The 18,780-nt window shown below is 39.6% G+C and overlaps 1 protein-coding gene across 1 annotated transcript in view; it reads right to left on the bottom strand.

Annotated features, from left to right (window-relative positions):
* IARS2 (isoleucyl-tRNA synthetase 2, mitochondrial) overlaps positions 1–18,780 on the bottom strand; it is a 52,523-nt gene that overhangs the window by 19,280 nt on the left and 14,463 nt on the right. The window contains exons 13-14 of the mRNA XM_048843228.2: positions 3,463–3,565; positions 2,641–2,734 (exon numbers count right to left, since the gene is read on the bottom strand). Coding sequence (XP_048699185.1) covers positions 2,641–2,734; positions 3,463–3,565 — 197 coding nt within the window. The remainder of the gene's footprint in view (positions 1–2,640; positions 2,735–3,462; positions 3,566–18,780) is intronic.

The following is an 18,780-nucleotide window of genomic DNA, read 5'->3' on the forward strand; positions in this document are numbered from 1 at the left end:
GTCCTACCCAGGAATCTGAGGTACCTTCTGTGGGTGAATGTGCACGTGAAAGTACGCATAGAACCACAGGACTGCAAGGGACCCTTAGAGGACTTCTCGTCCAGTCCCCTGCACTCAAGGCAAGACTAAGTATTATCTAGAACATCCCTGACAGGTGTTTGTCTAACCTGCTCTTAAAAACCTCCAAAGACGGAGATTCCACAACCTCCCTTGGCAATTTATTCCAGTGCTTAACTACCCTGACAGTTAGGAATTTTTTCTGAATGTCCAATCTCAACTGCCCTTGCTGCAATTTAAGCCCACTGCTTCTTGTCCTATCCTCAGAGGTTAAAGAGAACAATTTTTCTTTCATGTAGAGAGATGTAAACCATGTGCCCTCCTCCAAAGAAAGCATTATTGATGCCAATGTGACCATGAGAAATTTTGATTTTCAAACAAAGAGAACTGAAATTTACTCAATTTATTGAACTCATTTCAATGACAGTGCACACAACCAAAGATTAACTGATGAATTTTTAAAAAGGTTATTAAGATTTTTAAATAGGAGTGCTAGAACACATCAGTTTTAACAGGATTGTCAGAAAATCGCTGGAGATCTATGCTTTATTTAAAAAAAAAAAAAAAAAGTTAGTTTACCAACCACACTGTATGTGGAAAGATAGCTCAAACCAGAAACTGCTTCCTCTAGAGGGAGTGAAGGGTGTAAGTAGAAAAAGGAGAATTTTTTCACCAAAACTGTAGTTGATTTACACACAGCTGTATGATTAAGTGACATTAAGAAGTGATGTTCACTACAACTAGAAAGTCCTTCTGAACACTTATGGTCAACTCTAGCTTGAGAACGGAAAGCAGAAAATTAACATTAATTTACTGGATTTACCTATTCAACAGAAAAATTCCTCCCTGCTCTGCCAAATCCTCTGCTAGCTCCTCCCCCATCCCACTCCCATCCCTACCCCCGACCTTTCGAGATATTCAAGGCAGAGCTTGTCTTCTGGTTTTGGAAGTTCCCAGCCTATTTTGGACACTACCCAAACTTCAGATTAAGATTATGAAATTATAGCACCTGTGTGAAGAGATCAAATGATAGTGAGGTGACAGCACACCACATTTAGTCTCAGCAACATGAATGCATGGAACAGACTAAATCAACAGTCTGTGGGGTACATTTCTATACTGCACCCAGAAGAGAGCAAACGTAGGGCTAGCTCCTCTATGATGCGGAGTTAAGATAGTTCAGCTACCTTTACAGAGAGCTTCCTGACTTTTAAATTGTGGTACTTTTACTGACTGCTACGTCCCTGGAAGTTATACACCCTTACGTTACCAATATGTACTCAACCTTACAGTTTTTTGTCTGGGACAGCAGAAAAAGATGGCACACAGTGTCCACCCTATTTGGGGTAATGTTCCAATATATGCATGGTCACTATAGCCTTCCCATTTCTTTTGATAAATTATGGTATGGTCCAGCTAATGCTACTATGAGGACTATTAATGCAAGAAAATAAAAACAGCAAAACAAAGCATCCTGTAGATAATTTTATAGAATATACTGCAGTAACAATTGTGCCTTTAATTTATGGTCATTATTCAAGTATGTCTTTAGGGGGTTAGGAATGTAAATAGCTCTGGTACAGTCACTTTTTACAAATCAACTAGTTTAAAAATATGAACTTTAATGTATACAATTGTCCTTTAGAAAATATACTGTTTGCTGAGGATACCATTGCCTTACTGCGTTGCTAGGAAATAAAATCTCTAATGCCAACATGTTTTACAATTCAACAAGATTGCTATCACACAGTTGGATACTCCTGGTTTAAAGTTCAACAAACCTGATGTACTGCACCAGCTTCTTACCCAGAAATGGCACCTAACTTTGAAGCCTCCTCTGGATATATCAAGTACTTCTAAAATTTTAAAAATATTGCTCCTTTGTTTTCTTGAGGTTGCTTACATGTACAACTCAATTGTAACTTTATTGTATTATATTCCATGCATGGAATCTCAGGCACTAAACATTGCAGCTTTTGTAATGTGAAAAAGTAACTTTATTAAAAAACTACTCAACAGTAAGTGTCTGCACTAGGACACGCAGTATAAAGTCACAGCACAGGAAATTGCACTTGCTACACAAAATGATCAGAAGTGACAACTTCTGCATTGATGTATATTATTATAAGTGTGTAATTAGGATTAACATTTTCAGTGGTAATTCTAGTCTTAGTTCTATATAACTCTGAAAGACAAACTCAGTACACATCAGCACAAACTTTAAAATGCGTTAATTCAAAATAAATTGAGGTCTGCACATTAGCAGTGAACTGCTTTCATAACAGGAACAGGAAATTTTAAATCTGTGCATCTTTAGTTTTTATTTTAAAAATTTGTATGGTACTTCACATGCCAGAATGATCAAGGATAACTCACTGAAAAACATGAACTTTCACGATATTGAAAATGAGTTTGCAAACATCAAATCCTGTTCTTAAAAAGCTTTGCAATCAACTCATCCCAAATTTGCCACTGACTTACACCAACTCAACTCCACTGACTTCAGCAGTGTTGTGCACGACAGCAGTGCATCTGGCCCAGCAAGCATTTCAAAAGAATATTCAACATATACCAACTCCATACCTTCCAAAACATGAGCCCAGGAAGTTCCACTATCAAACCAGATATCCAGGACATCCTGTCCCTGTACATAATCCAGTACATCATGGCTACCGACCTAATAAAGTAACAGTTAAATAGCGTTAATAAGAGTAAATAGAAAATCCTGTACCTTTAACTGGAAGAAGGTAAGTGTCCCCAAAGTAGAAATAACCACAGCAGAATTTGGTTTTGGTCCACCAGTTTTGCAGATGATGTCAGGAAGCATGCACACTTTGCAAGTAGTTATTTACAAAATTAGATGTGATAGTTACTTTTCAGAAGACTAATGATCCTAGCTCCCCCCCCAAAAGTCAGAAGCCAACATGAACTGCATACTGGACACATACTTTATATGTGCACAGTGGCTGAAAAATTCAGCCATGAAAGCAATACAAACAGTAGCAAGTACTAAATACAAACATCAGAAAAAACTAGACTTATCCAACAGAAACATTTTGAGCACAACTGTGTATTAACTGTGCCCTCAGTTACCTGCTGAGAGTGCCCAGTAGAAATGCATCCTAAATTTCTGGCACCAATCTGACGTACAACACTGAGATATAGCACAGTACAATACACAACCTGGATGTGCTCTCATTTGACATAAAAAAATCTTAAGGATCACAGAAATATCTGAGGGTTTAATATTGCTGCCCATCACTGTAGCCCTCAAGTGCCTTCAATATGAAATTAATAGCATTAGCTATATTGCACTTTCTGTGTTATGAGAGATCTAGGTTGTCCCCCTCTCCCTCTCCGCCACACACCAATTTCCACCCCCTACATTTACAATCAGACAGTTACCTTTGCTGCAACCTTTCTTGGTAGAAGCTGCTCAACAGGAAGAGTCCACCATGCATCACTTCCTTGCTGCTCCACTATTTTAATAATATTCTCTATGATTTCGCTGTGTAAGAAGGAAACAGATTAGCACAGTTCAATCAAGGAGCTACTTTACATTCCTTAAAGTACCTGAGACCCAAAGTAATGATGTGTATTGAGATACAAACCAAACCAACTAAAGCAGCAGTTTTCAAGCCTGGGCCATGAACCACCAGTAATCTGCAGAGCCTTTTCAAGTGATACACATGATGCAGTATTTTGAGAAATGTGCAGTGAAGGATTGGTGGGCTGGGAAGCGAGGTGGGTCCATGAGTGAGGTTCTCTTTCTTATGAGGTCGCCTGAAGGATGTATGTGATAGAGAACCACTGCACGAAACAAAATGTGTTGTATTCTACCTTTATAGATTCTTGAAGAATTATGAACTGCAGACTCACTGAGATTGTGGTTAGTGCATCAGATCAGGACTATTTGAGCTCTTCCCTCCCCCACTCCTTCCCACTATGCTATTGCATTAATCTTGATTTTTTTCCCTACTGAATTAGCTGATCTCACTTTGAATAATAATTCGTTTACAAAGAGGAATGTTCTAAAAAGGAAAAATCTTTTACACTCATATTGTTTTAAATAATCCAACATCTTTTGCTCACAGGCTAGGAATTAAAAAGACCCCATCCTTCCCCCACACAATCCTGTTTTGTATCTAATTCTAAAATAACACTAACATGTACAATTTATTTTAATAAACCACAAAGTCATTTCAGCCTATGGAATGATTTCACACATACAGCAGCAATGTCATGCTCCTGCTGGCATTTTAATAAAGATTTTCTTCTTCTATTTTTTGCCTACCAAATCAAGTTTAACGCTTTCTGTGAAATTCTACTGAAGTTAATGGGAGTTTTGTAGTTGACATCAGTGGAGCCAGATTTTCAAGCTTCACATTTTTCCTGCAACAAGTCAGGTAATCTCTAGCAGCCTGAGCACACAACTAAATGGGAGCCTGGAACTCCCAAGTTCTACTGCCAATTTCCCCACTGACTTTTTGTGGCCCTGAGAGAGTCACTTTACCTCTTTGTTTCATTTTCTCAATTTTCTACACACTTTGGCTTTGTCCACGCTAGGTTTTTTTCCTAAAACTGTCCACAGTTAGCAACTGTGAGTACTTGTGTGTAGCCAGGACACTGGCAAATGCCAGCACTTCAACTTGTGTGTTGTTGTAATGCTGGGTCAGAAAGGGTTAAGCAACTAGCAGGCTAAATGACCCAAATTAAACCTTTAAAGACATATTAGAAAAAGCGTATAAATGGTAATTAGGGCCATCCCTTAAAAATAGCTAACAAAGCCATATTAGATAGACTAGAGCTTTGAAATGTAAACCTGTATTGTTAGAGAACTGGAAGAAGACAGTGATTGTATTGGTCTGTTTACACCTATATCTTGTTAGAGGTTAACAATGTAACCCAACAGTTCCTGTCTGTCACAAATTCTATTGATTCAGAGATCAAAAGGGGATGTTAACATTAAGTTTGGTGTAATTATATCGTCTATAGTTCTTATTGAAGTTTGTAGTAAACCGTCTATGAACTCCTTAGTTACCTTCGCTGATGAACGCACCTAATTACCTGTGTATACACAGGAAATAGGAAGTTTTACTTCAAGGCCACTATTCTTCACACAAGGAACACCTGCTGTCAAGAGGCTCCCAATAGCCTGCCAGAAATCTACAAAAGAACTCTAGGGCCCCAATCCTGTATCTCAGATCTGCTTAAGCTTGAGTCACAAGACTGAGCTCTCCAGCTCCAGTCTGGATTACACTAATAATTGTCATGGAAGAATCTGAACAAACTCTCTACACGGACTGCCTATTTTGGACTATACCTGATCAACAGATTCTGAAATGAACTTTTTGCAACTCACCCTCTGTACTATGAAACTGACTTAAGAACTTTATTCATATCTGTATGTATACTGATCTTTTAACCAATACTCACTCTCTTTTCTTTTTTTAATAAATCTTAGTTTAGTTAATAAGAATTGGCTGTAAGTGTTTATTTGGGTAAAATCTGAAATATTCATTGTCCTGGTGGATAATGTGTCTGATCCTTTAGGATTGGTAGAACTTTATATATGATGAACAAGACCTTCAGTAATCCTCATCATCTTTGACTTGGCTGTCTGGGTGGCAGCCCAAGGCTGGGTTGCTTTAAGGAAACTGTGGTTTTGGCTTCGGGGTAACCAGTAAGCTGTTTTGTTGCTGGTTTGGTGAATCTAATTATTAGAATAACCACCAGTTTTGGGGATTGTCTGCACCATTCTTTGCAGCTTGCCCTGATTGTGCAATCTCAGTGTGGCCCCTCCAGGCAACAACAACAGTCACAGTTGTGAAGACCTCTGAGCCCAGTTTAACACACCAGCAGCTGCCTGGCGCCCTTTCTACGTTAGTGGAGCTGGTCAAGTTACAACAGTAAGAAATTTTAGGAAACGAATCCATGTGAAAATGCATCCCAAGAAGGGTACATTGTGAAGATATTTTGTAAGATGACTTAAGATAAAATGCTCTAAATACTTGCCAATTATTACCACCACCCATAACACTGGAGGAAATGGCATTTCTTGCACTGACTTGAAGTTCAGTGAGAAGCAATGTGAGGAACCCTGCTATATACCCAGAGGGCAATGCACCACAGATCAATCAATCAATACAGCACAGTGCCTGCATGGACACAAGACCATTCCAAACATCAGAAGTTTTGGTCTAGAACAGAAGTAGACAACTAGTCAATATTGGACTGGATTCTTCTACGTTAGGAAAGGTAGGTCTCCTCTATGCATTCCCTCCTCTCCTCCCCTCCCCCCCCCCCCCCACAAATTCCTGTTCTCCAAAAAAACAAACAAGACCACGTCAAGCTTATTCAGACAATGTCTGAAGAACACTGGTGCTTGGAACTACTTCAACTATGACAAGGAGTCTGTGTGTCCCTCCGTCCAATTCTAGGGCTAATGACACAGCAGATAGTTTTCAGAGTAGCGGCCGTGTTATTCTGTATCTGCAAAAAGAAAAGGAGTACTTGTGGCACCTTAGAGACTAACAAATTTATTTGAGCATAAGCTTTCGTGAGCTACAGCTCACTTCATTGGATGCATGCAGTGGAAAATACAGTGGGGCAATTTTATACACACAGAGAACATGAAACAATGAGTGTTACCATATACAGTGTAACAAGAGTGATCAGGTAAGGTGAGCTATTACCAGCAGGAGAGGGGGAGGGGGAAAAAAAAACACTTTTTGTAGTGATGATCAAGGTGGGCCATTTCCAACAGTTGACAAGAACGTGTGAGGAACAGTGTGTGTGTGTGTGGGGGGGGGGGTTGGTGGGTAGGGGTGGGGGGTGGGAAATAAACATGGGGAAATAGTTTTACTTTGTGTAATGACACATCCACTCCCAGTCTTTATTCAAGACTAAGTTTATTGCGTCCAGTTTGCAAATTAATTCCAATTCAGCAGTCTCTCGTTGGAGTCTGTATATAGAAAAAGCACCCAAAACCAGGACTGCCCCTACAAAATTGGGACATCTGGTCACCCTACAGTACATCTTGCAGCCACCTCAACACATTATAGCTCAGCTGAACAAAAGACAGTATAAGCCACAGTAAAAAGGAAATATTCTTGGAAGGGTTTAGTGTGTTTCCCCTCCAGTTAGAGAACCTGTGGTTACATGGGTCCTCTCGCTAGTACTTTTGTGGCAGTATCTCTCATTAGGCCTCTCTCCTTAGGGAAGCTTAGCAACACACTTTGAATGCTAGATTTACTTAAATAGGTCTAAGGAATACAGAAAATCTCTAAGACTGTTAGTCTCTTATGCGGAAAAGACTAAAGCTCAGGCAATCACATCCCAATACCTTTTTAAGTGAGTCAGACTCTATTAAAGACTGTTATAAACAGTTCCTGTTCCAGAAGGGCTTAAAGCACACTCTGTTAGAGTGAAGACTGCTTTTACAGCCTGCCTTCGAAGCATTTGCATAATAGAAAACTGTAGAGCTGCCACTTGGACCTTGATTCATACTTCCCAAAACATTCCTCAAATCTGGCAACTAAATCAGACGCACAATTTGGCAGCGGAGCATTACAATTACTTAAGTAGGCCTCCTTGTCCCACTGACCAGAGGCAGGAATGCTGCTCCCAAGAGTGAGAATGTGAAGAAGTCACTTAAAAAAAGAAATGAAGGTTACTCACTTGTAACCAGAGTTCTTCAGAATGACCTCTGCCCTTCCTGCTCATCTTTCCCTCTTCCTCAGAGTTACAAATTTGAACCCAAAGAGGCAGTGGAAAGAACTAAGGTGCTTGGTGTGCCATGTCTCCTTTTATAGCTGAGGAGACAGGACAGTGTGGGTGTGGCAACCAGAAGGTTCCATGAATCCAAGCTACATCACCAGTGCCTCTCAAGAGCATGAATGTGCAGAGGCCCTCATGAAGATCTTTGATTACAGGCGAGTCATCTTCATTTATTTAAAAAAGGATATTTCAAGAGCTCTGCTCTGATGAAATCTAAATTTCTGCTGATTATGGGCCCAAGCCCTGTTCACGAAGTCACTGGCAAAACTGCTATTGCTTTTTAAACAGGAGTTGTATCTTCGTAGCAATGGCTTACGACACTCAAGAATTTGACATGTTATGGTCTCTCTGTATGTAAAACATGGCAAATCAAAAATTCAAACCAAAACTGAACTACTAGCATTCAAGGTGGCCTCCCTCAGATTTCTGGGATGTGCATAAATCCGAAGAAAATAACTCAGTTTTGACCTTGCTAATGTCCCTACAGTATACTTATAACAAGGTAAACTCCAGTTCATGTCAAGTGGAATTGTTCTTGAAGTAAATCACAGAATAGAAATACTAATCAGTCTTGACTAATGGTTCTGGCATCAAGTTGGAAAAGTTTCACAGGCTTTGATCAAGGGGTCCTTAGCTGGTATGGATAAATAATAACCCCAAAGAAGACAGCCAAATTGTTTCTAGTCTAGAGAATTGATACAGCGTTAGCTAACGGGCCAAACTCATCCCTTATGCAACTCCAACATGGCTAACAGCACTTCAACAGACTAGCATCACGGATAAAATTAGTCCATACATTTTTAAAACATCCATTACAACGTTGAAGTGATCATACTTTTGCAACATTTAGCACACAAATGTAACAACCTTTCCTCAATAAAGAGCAGACTGACGTAGAGTCTTAAGACGTTCTCGCAGTGGAGTTGAAGGTGATTTCTATTATTTGCAATTGGCCTATTTCTGGAATGCATCCTGCATCTCCTGCAAAAGGTTAGCAGCCTCAAACACTTATTCATAGATTCTAAAGCCAGAAGGGACCATTGTGATCTCCTGTATAACAGGCCACAGGACTTCCCCCAAATAATTCCTAAGAGCACAGCTCTTAGAAAAACACACAGTCTTGATTTAGAAGTGGTCAGTGATGGCGAATCTACCACGACACTTGGTGAATTATTCCAATGGTTAATTGCTCTATTAAAAATCTACACCAGTCTGAATTTGTCTAGCTTCAACTTCCAGCTATTGAACTGTTATGCCTTTCTCTGCTACACAGAAGAGCCTATTAGTAAATATTTGTTCCCTATGTAGATACTTATGGACTGTAATCAAGTCACCCCTTGACCTTCTCTTTGTTAAGCTAAACAGATTGAGCTCCTTGCGTATATCACTGCAAGGCATTTGATCTAATCATTTAATCATTCTCATGGCTCTTCTCTGTATCCTCTCCAATTTATCAACATGCTTCTTGAATTCTGAGCACCAGAACTGGACACGGTATTCTAGCAGTGGTCACACCAGTGCCAGATACAGAGGTAAAATAACCTCTCTACTCCTAGTGGAGATTCTCCTGTTTATGCATCCCAGCATCCCATTAGCTCTTTTGGTCACAGCATCACACTTGGAGATTGTGTTCAGCTGATTATCCACCACAACTCCCAAGTCTTTTTCAGAGTCACTGCTTCCCAAGGCAGAGTTCACCATTCTGTAAGTATAGTCTACATTTTTTGTTCCCAGATGTATACATTTACATTTAGCTGTATTAAAACATATATTGTTTGTTTGGGCCCAGTTTGACAGATTTCTAGCAGAAGCTAGTTCCAGAGCTAGGGACCTATCACAAACACTGCTCTTGGTGATATAGCTTTTGAGCATGTTTACTGAATGCAGAGACTGCAACAGAGCATACACAGTCTCTGAGGTCTTAGATACACAACTCATTCATCTTAGATACACAACTAGCCATGGTGATCTTATTTAGGCCTAACCATAGAAGCCACCTGGATAAGAATTAAGATGTCTGCCTTCTGCATATAAGAAATATGTTACACCTGTACTCAGTATTCTGCACTGGCAACAAATCCAGTCCCCAAGTGAAATTCAAGATGGTTGTCACCATCTATAATATTCTACAAAATCACCAACACTGTTACTTGAATGCCCATAAGCAGAGATGAGCCAGGTAACACTCCACAATTTCAAGCTACCTCGAAAAATTCTGTAGGAAGATTGTAAGGACCTTCAATTAAGGGTTCCCTACCACCTAGCATCATTTTCATGTTCCAGATTCAATCCGATCCAACATGAAGATCGCAATCTCTGTCATATACTGGGTGAGTAGGGATATTTCTCTGTCCAAGCTTGAAGAAAAGAAGGTGATGTAGAGATAAGTGTCATCAACATATTGACACTGCAGCTAATCTATCCTACAGACTTCATGTGAACACTGAACAAGAGAGCTTGACAACATAGCAGAATGAGCCCTCCAAAGAAGAGTCATTGCACGTGAAAACCCTCCGGCCATTGCTCTAGAAAGAGTGAACATAACCTCGGATCTCTGCTTACTCCTATCAGTCCCTACAGTCAAATCAGCTGCCTCATGAGCAGTGCTGGAAGATTTTCTATAGAACTAGAAATACTGACAGGGAAGTCTGACTGCTGTTCATTGCCCCAAGATCATCCACTAAGATCAATGCTATTTCTGTGCCATGTCCACATTGTATGCCTTGTATAGACTGATGGATTATAATAGTAATTTGTGGAGGGAAAAAACCTGAGTAGTCCATCAAATGAGAGCCACTAAGTAGGTCAAAACTCTACTTTGTCAACAAGCATTGGGTTTTGCAACCCCCAGGAGGGACAAGTTCTATGAAAAATGGCAGATGAATAATAGATCTGTTTAACCCAATCAATAGGAATTAAATAACTGTTACAAAATACTAATGATGTCTTCTTCTAACTAAAAAATATTAATTCCTAACTTAAGCTTTTCAAAAAAAGGTTTAGAACAGAAAGACTTCTAGTCTGCATCTGATTTTTAAAGCATATAGGAAGTAGTGACTGTACAGAATGACAGAGAATGCTGTATTACACTTGCAGTAAGCTCCCTCCTACCTACCTCTTTTCCGAATGAACAGTGTTTGCTCCAGAATACTTTGCCAGACAGACAGCCTCAACAGAATTAGTGGCAAAAATATTCTCCCAAATTTCTACTTGGTAGCCATAAGTAAAAAGGTAAGAAAATGAGAGGAAAACTCAGACACATATATGGAATGGCAAATTGTGTTATCTGTAATAAAGAATTTTGTTTACTTGTTGTTCCCTGTAGACCTCCAGAAGAAAATGCAACCATGCAATCAATCTTCCTTGTGTGTGTGTGTGTGTGAATGGCGTTAGAAAATGAACCTACCACAAAGGTTTCGCCAACCCCACTTCGTAATGGTTTTCTCTACTGTCTCCATGAATACGTCTACCGAGACATCATGGGTTGGACTATGCCTTTATCAAGCTTAATGTTATACAAAATAAAGCCCCATATAGTTAATTTACGAACATCAGTAGGAGTTTATTTTAGAGTGCAAATTCCCCTGAAGCTGATGTGAATTAACAGATAACTTTCTCTTCTACAATATAATAGCATCAGATAATTTATCAGATACTCCTGGTTACATTATGCAATTAATTATATGAAATAAAAGTAGTCAAATATTGACAGGTTTACTAATCATTAACCAGTATTCTCAGGTTTTTATGGTAGTCTGAAATCAACTAATTGTAAAGATTCAGCAATTTGAAATTATTTACATCTAATTCAATCTCTGTAACAAAAACTCTGGGAGAATTTAAATATCATACAATAAAGTATTTTTAAAAAGCGGTTGCATATAATATCTAAGATTCCAAGAATGCAACTTCTGCCCCCATGAAAGATTTTAAAAGCCACTCCTCTGACCTCTCCCCAAGATTCTCATGAATAATAAGTGTTCTCCCTATTATTTTTGCAGTTATAGTACACGTACTGCATGCATATTTTAAAAACGAAGGTGAAATTCTCTCTATACATAAATATATCAAAGTGCCAGTGAAAAAACTTTTCTCAAATAATTACTCATCACTCTACAATCTATACATTTCTATGTGAGTACAGTAATTCAGAGAGTAAGCAATAAACCCCATTGTAAAACTTTGCCTTATAGTCATAGATCATATCTAAAATAACTTGTATTACGTGTCACTTGCTAGGTCTCTAACAGTGAAAACCCATGAGGTAATTCATGCTACCATGACACCAGCCAATCATTTTGAACTCTGATATTGCTTGTACTGACTGCCTATTTAGGGCGTTATCAGAAATTAAGTAGCATTAAGATGATTCCCAGCAGAAGAAAAAAACAGTTCTCAGTGTTCTCTAGTCCTTTTTCTTTTTGTATAATAATGAGTGAAAGATAGATTTTCTTTTTACGTAGGTATCAGTACTTTGCCAGACGGTACTTTGCTGGACAGTACTTCGGAAGGGAAGGGGTAAGTTGCTAATGTTCTGAACTTATTGGAATATGTTTTAAATAAAGTAAATTTGATAAAGTTATTTACTTACAGTTTTAGATGTATTTATACAAAAAACATGCAACTTGATTTTCTAGGTAAAATTGAAGTGAAGTGATTACATACCTAACTAATAATAAAATCACAGGAAAAGGCGAGAACACTTCTAGAAAATTTTATTAGTCCAATACAAGAATTAATACTAATATTCACATAATGAATTAGTAAAGCTAAGTAGTAGAAATCTATAAAAGTTCGCACTTGTATTTGTTACTTGAGGTGAGCCACTATTCTAAATCTTTGCTTTTAATTTCCTGACTTTGTTTTTAAAAAGTGATTTAGTCTCTAGGATATTGTTACTTTTTCAATAAATCTAAGAAAAAAAATGAATTAAAATATTTACTTGAAAACCTGATGTTGGAGAACAGCAATTGCATGAGTCAGATTGATTATTTAATTTGTTAAATTGTTGTCTTGTGCAGTTTTTAAAATTTTATACACACACAGAGACACTCCTACTACCCACATTCTCATAATAACTATTTGAAAACTGCAATTATTTAATGTATAACTTCTCTTCTCTCTCATATAGGAAGTAGGAATTTGCCATTTTACTGAAACTTTTGAACTCATGACTTAAATGTGCTGAGGAGACAGAGGTACTTTTTTGTGGGATTTAATATTTATCTGCGTTAGAACACCATTTAGATCACTTTTTAATGCTGGAAAACTATGCTTGTTGCTGCATGCCCAAAATGTCGCAATGCCACATGTGGATGCCAGTAAGTGAGCAGACTCTTAGAGAGATGAAGCATTAAATGTAACTTATGCAGGATTAGAATCTAGTTCTTGTTTTTAAAATTGAAAGTAACAGCAGAATTGCAAACTTTTTTACAGCTTACTGTCTTAGGGCATGCAACATACATCCGGCAAAATAGAATGCTGCCGACTTTAAAATGGCAAGTCCATGGGCATACCCATACTTGCACAGAAAAATACCACTGGTTTATTTTAACAGAGTTACTATTTTAAGATAAGTATGGGGAATCATTCAAGACTAACCAGCAGTATTATCAGATGTAACAGCAACTCCATGTGGACTACACTGACTTCCAGTGGAGATGCTGTTACTTTTGATATCTACTGACAGAGTGTGAAGCAGCCACACACATTTATACAGCACTGGAGTTAAAAAAAATAAGTGCAATTTTCAATCAAAATTCTTTGGAATATTTTGTTATAATTTTGTATCATTCATTTATATAAGTCTGAATATTTAAAAGACATTAGAAGCTTCATGTTCCATATCATGCTAATACTGTAATGTATGAGAACCAACCACAATAAAATATGAAGGACTGCTGTACATTTGATTAAGAACTGGTGTACAGGAAAATGACCTATGAATTGACAGACTGTGTCTTCTAAATTTGTCTGTCACTTCTGTAGGCCAATATTCTGCATGCCTTAACTGCTTTGGAACCAGAAGTCTGCTATGGCTAACTTAGCTAAAATGCATCTCCTGCTGTACTGTGAAATATTTAGAAGAACAAACTGTACAATACTTATTTTTAAGTCAATGCTCATTATTTTTTTTAAAAGAGCAACAGATGTGGCAGCCGAATAAATCTAATTTTCAATCATACAATTTTACTCTTTCATCTCATGTGCTGTATTGACCCTTGTCCACCCCCACATGCCACTTTTTGATATTCATGAATAATAGGCTTACACAAAGGTGGAGTTACTGATCTACTGCGATGTTTTCTCCATAAAAATGCCCCAACAATGCCACTGTTCATACAACTCCAGCGACATGCCACAGCTCAAATGTTTACAAAGGCACACCTTTCGGGATATGTTCTTTACCTTTAAGAGAGCTATATAACTAAAGGAGAATTCCTATCCAGCACTACCTTCAAATATGTTCCCTGTTGCCCAGCTAAATGTATGCAATCAGTCCTATTTGTATATATTATGGTATTTATCTATAATTTCAGAGGAAAATATTGCTTAAGACACATTTTCATAGCTTGTTGACTGACTGCAAAGTTGTGCTACATAGGAGTTTTTTGTTTTTATCATAATACTAAACCGTCTTTATTTTTCACACAATTCAGGAATACTAAAAGCAAAAATATTTCTTTAAAAGGCTACTTTCCAGATGGACTGTAATGGCTCCTGCAGAGGAGCCATACTTTATTTTGTAAATATATATTTGAAGCCTTTTTGTAAATGCTAAATGAATGACTTCCACATGTAAGAGATTATCTTAACCCAATATATAGAGCCTTTACACATTTCTGTCCAAGAGTACCTTGGCACTATTTGCATGCTGATAACAAATACCACAGACAAAGGAAGTGAACAAAGAGAATTGTGTGCACACACCACACACATTGACTAGCTTTGCATAGAATCGTAGGACTGGAAGAAACCTCAAGAGGTCATCTAGTCCAGTCCCCTGCACTCATGGCAGGACTAAGTATTATCTAGACCAGGGGTGGACAAACTACAGCCCGTGGGCCACATCCAGCCTGTGGGACCCTCCTGCCCAGCCCCTGAGCTCCTGGCCCAGGAGGCTCGCCCCTGGCCTCTCCCCCCCGCAGCATCAGCATGCCACGCTGCCGGTGTAGTATATTAAACTGCTCCACGTAGGAATGTGCTACTGGTAGCAGTTACAGAGAGCAATTTACTACACGACATCAGCACAACGCTCTGGGCGGCCGGGCAACACTCTGGGGGGGGCGCGGCTGTAGCGCCGCCAGCAAGCGGTGCTCCGTGCTGCGCGGTAAGGGGGGGTTAGATAGAGGGCAGGGAAGTTCGGGGTGGTGGTCGGGGGCAGGGGTGTGGATGGGATCGGGGCGGTCAGAGGGTGGGGAACGGGGGGAAGGGGTTGAATGGGGGCAGGGGTCCCGGGGAGAGTAGTCAGGAAGGAGGGGGGGTTGGATGGGGCCATGGGAGGCAGTCAGGGGCAGGGTTTCCGGGGACGGTCACGGGACAGGGAGTGTGTGTGTGTGGGGGGGGGGAGGGCCGTCAGAGCATGAGCAGCAAGAAGTACGGGGGCGGATAGGAGGCGGGAGCACAGCCTGGCACAGCCTCCCCTAACCGGCCCTCCATACAATTTCCGAAACCTGATGTGGCCCTCAGGCCAAAAAGTTTTCCCGCCCCGATCTAGACCATCTCTGACTTGTGGCTGTCTAACCTGCTCTTAAAAATCTCCAATGACGGAGACTCCACAACCTCCCTGGGCAATTTATTCCAGTGCTTAACTACCCTGACAGTTAGGAAGTTTTTCCTAATGTCCAACCTAAATCACCCTTGCTGCAATTTAAGCCCATTGCTTCATGTCCTATCCTCAGAGGTTAAGGAGAACAATTTTTCTCCCTCTTCCTTGTAATAACCTTTTATGTACTTGAAAACTGTTTTCATGTCCCCTTTCAGTCTTCTCTTCCCCAGACTAAACAAACCCAATTTTTTCAATCTTCCCTGGTAGGACATGTTTTCTAGAACTTTAATCATTTTTGTTGCTTTCCTCCAGACTCTAACTCATCCACATCTTTCCTGAAATGTGGCGCCCAGAATTGGACACAAAACTCCAGCAGAGTGAAAGAATTACTCTGTGTTTTACTTACAACACTCATAGAATCATAGAATCATAGAATATAAGGGTTGGAAGGGACCCCAGAAGGTCATCTAGTCCAACCCCCTGCTCGAAGCAGGACCAATTCCCAGTTAAATCATCCCAGCCAGGGCTTTGTCAAGCCTGACCTTAAAAACGTCTAAGGAAGGAGATTCTACCACCTCCCTAGGTAACGCATTCCAGTGTTTCACCACCCTCTTAGTGAAAAAGTTTTTCCTAATATCCAATCTAAACCTCCCCCACTGCAGCTTGAGACCATTACTCCTCGTTCTGTCATCTGCTACCATTGAGAACAGTCTAGAGCCATCCTCTTTGGAACCCCCTTTCAGGTAGTTGAAAGCAGCTATCAAATCCCCCCTCATTCTTCTTTTCTGCAGGCTAAACAATCCCAGCTCCCTCAGCCTCTCCTCATAACTCATGTGTTCCAGACCCCTAATCATTTTTGTTGCCCTTCGCTGGACTCTCTCCAATTTATCCACATCCTTCTTGAAGTGTGGGGCCCAAAACTGGACACAGTACTCCAGATGAGGCCTCACTAATGTCGAATAGAGGGGAACGATCACGTCCCTCGATCTGCTCGCTATGCCCCTACTTATACATCCCAAAATGCCATTGGCCTTCTTGGCAACAAGGGCACACTGCTGACTCATATCCAGCTTCTCGTCCACTGTCACCCCTAGGTCCTTTTCCGCAGAACTGCTGCCTAGCCATTCGGTCCCTAGTCTGTAGCTGTGCATTGGGTTCTTCCGTCCTAAGTGCAGGACCCTGCACTTATCCTTATTGAACCTCATCAGATTTCTTTTGGCCCAATCCTCCAATTTGTCTAGGTCCTTCTGTATCCTATCCCTCCCCTCCAGCGTATCTACCACTCCTCCCAGTTTAGTATCATCCGCAATACTCCTGCTAATACATCCCAGAATGATGTTTGCTTGTTTTGCAACAGTGTTACACTGTTGACTCTCATTTAGCTTGTGATCCACTATGACCCCCAGATCCCTTTCTGCAGTACTCCTTCCGAGCCAGTCATTTCCTATTTTGTGTGTGTGCAATTTATTGTTCCTTCTTAAGTGGAGTATTTTGCATTTGTCCTTATTGAATTTCAATCTATTTACTTCAAACCCCTTCTCCAGTTTGTCCAGATCATTTTGAATTTTAATCCTACCTCCAAAGCACTTGCAACCATTGCCAGCTTGGTATTATCTGCAAAACTTTATAAGTGTAATCTCTATGCCATTATCTAAATTATTGATGAAGATATTGAACAGAACCAGACCCAGAACTAATCTCTGCGGGACCCCACTTGATATGCCCTTCTGGCTTGACTGTGGCCACTAACAACTACTTTCTGGGAATTGTTTTCCAACCAGTTATGCACCCACCTTATAATAGCTCCATCTAGGTTGTATTTCCGTAGTTTGTTAATGAGAAATATCACGCAAGACAGTATCAAAAGCCTTTATAAAGTCAAGACATACCACACATCTAAAGCTTCCTCCCTATCCACCAGGTTTGCCTACTAAATGTAAAAAGTGTATGCCACTTTAGAACCAAATTTGCAGAAATGGCATTATTAGGTTCCATATCAATTGTGTCTGACTGAATTTCCATATCAAATTTGTTCAGTCCTCAAAACTTGCCCTGAACTCTGGAAGTCAAGCTGGATTCTTTACAGAGACAGCCAGAAGAGGCTCGGCAACCAATTTCCACTCCCCTTCACCTATGCAATCTTATTATCCTTAAAGGGATTTGCACAGGGGTCACTGAGGGCATAATCTGAATACAACCGAGTTACACTTGTGTATCTGAAGGCAGGAATTGACTCCAAAAATCAAATATGGAAAGCAAGGACTCCACAATGCCATTTTTACAAAGTCATCTTATAGGGTAGACTCCTACTTTAAAACCTCTTCCCCCCAAAAAGCTAAAGGTAGTACCCTGATCATGAAAATAAACAGCTCAACAAAAGTTTCAGTTTAAAAACTAAAAGCAGTTTAGCTATCAGTGTAAGAGACAATCAGAAGAAAAACCACTTTGGAAAAGGTTAATAAAATTCTTTGGGGGATTTTTGTTGTTTGCTTGATTTGTTTTGATCAGTGTACTAGGCTGAAATGTACTAATATTTTAAAACTCAGTTCAGATCATTTTTTTTTTATTGTGAACTCATGAAAAGGAGAGTTTGCAATAGATATAAGAGTGTCATATATAAGACCCAAGAGGTAATTGTCCTGCTCTGCTCAGCACTGGTGAGGCCTCAGTTGGAGTACTACATTCTGTTTTGGGCACTACGCTTTAAGATGTGGAGAAATTTAAGACAATCCAGAGAAGAGCAACAAAAATGATAAAAAATTTAGAGCAACCTGATCTTTAAGGAAAGGTTAAAAACCTGGGCATTTTTAGTCTCGAGAAAAGAAGACTGGGACGGGACCTGGTAACAGTCTCAAATGTGTTAATGGCTGTTTTAAAAAGGATGGTGATCAGATGTTCTCCATGGCCGTGAAGGTAGGACAAGAAGTAATGTGCTTAATCTGCAGCAAGGGAGATCTAGATCATATATTAGGAAAAAAATTCTAACTGTAAGAATAGCATCTGTCAGCTCTTCAATTTCAGAAATTATTGTAACAAATAATTGCATAATTGAGGTCATAATGCTGAGATTATAGTCATAATCTGTTCTAGCTACAGGATGCAGTTCTTTACATTTAATACGGATGTCTATCATCAGCTCTCCTGAAAAAAATCTATTAAATCACAGACGACTGTCA

This window comes from Caretta caretta, chromosome 3 (genome assembly GCF_965140235.1).
Source record: "Caretta caretta isolate rCarCar2 chromosome 3, rCarCar1.hap1, whole genome shotgun sequence".
In the NCBI taxonomy this organism is placed as follows: domain Eukaryota; kingdom Metazoa; phylum Chordata; order Testudines; family Cheloniidae; genus Caretta; species Caretta caretta.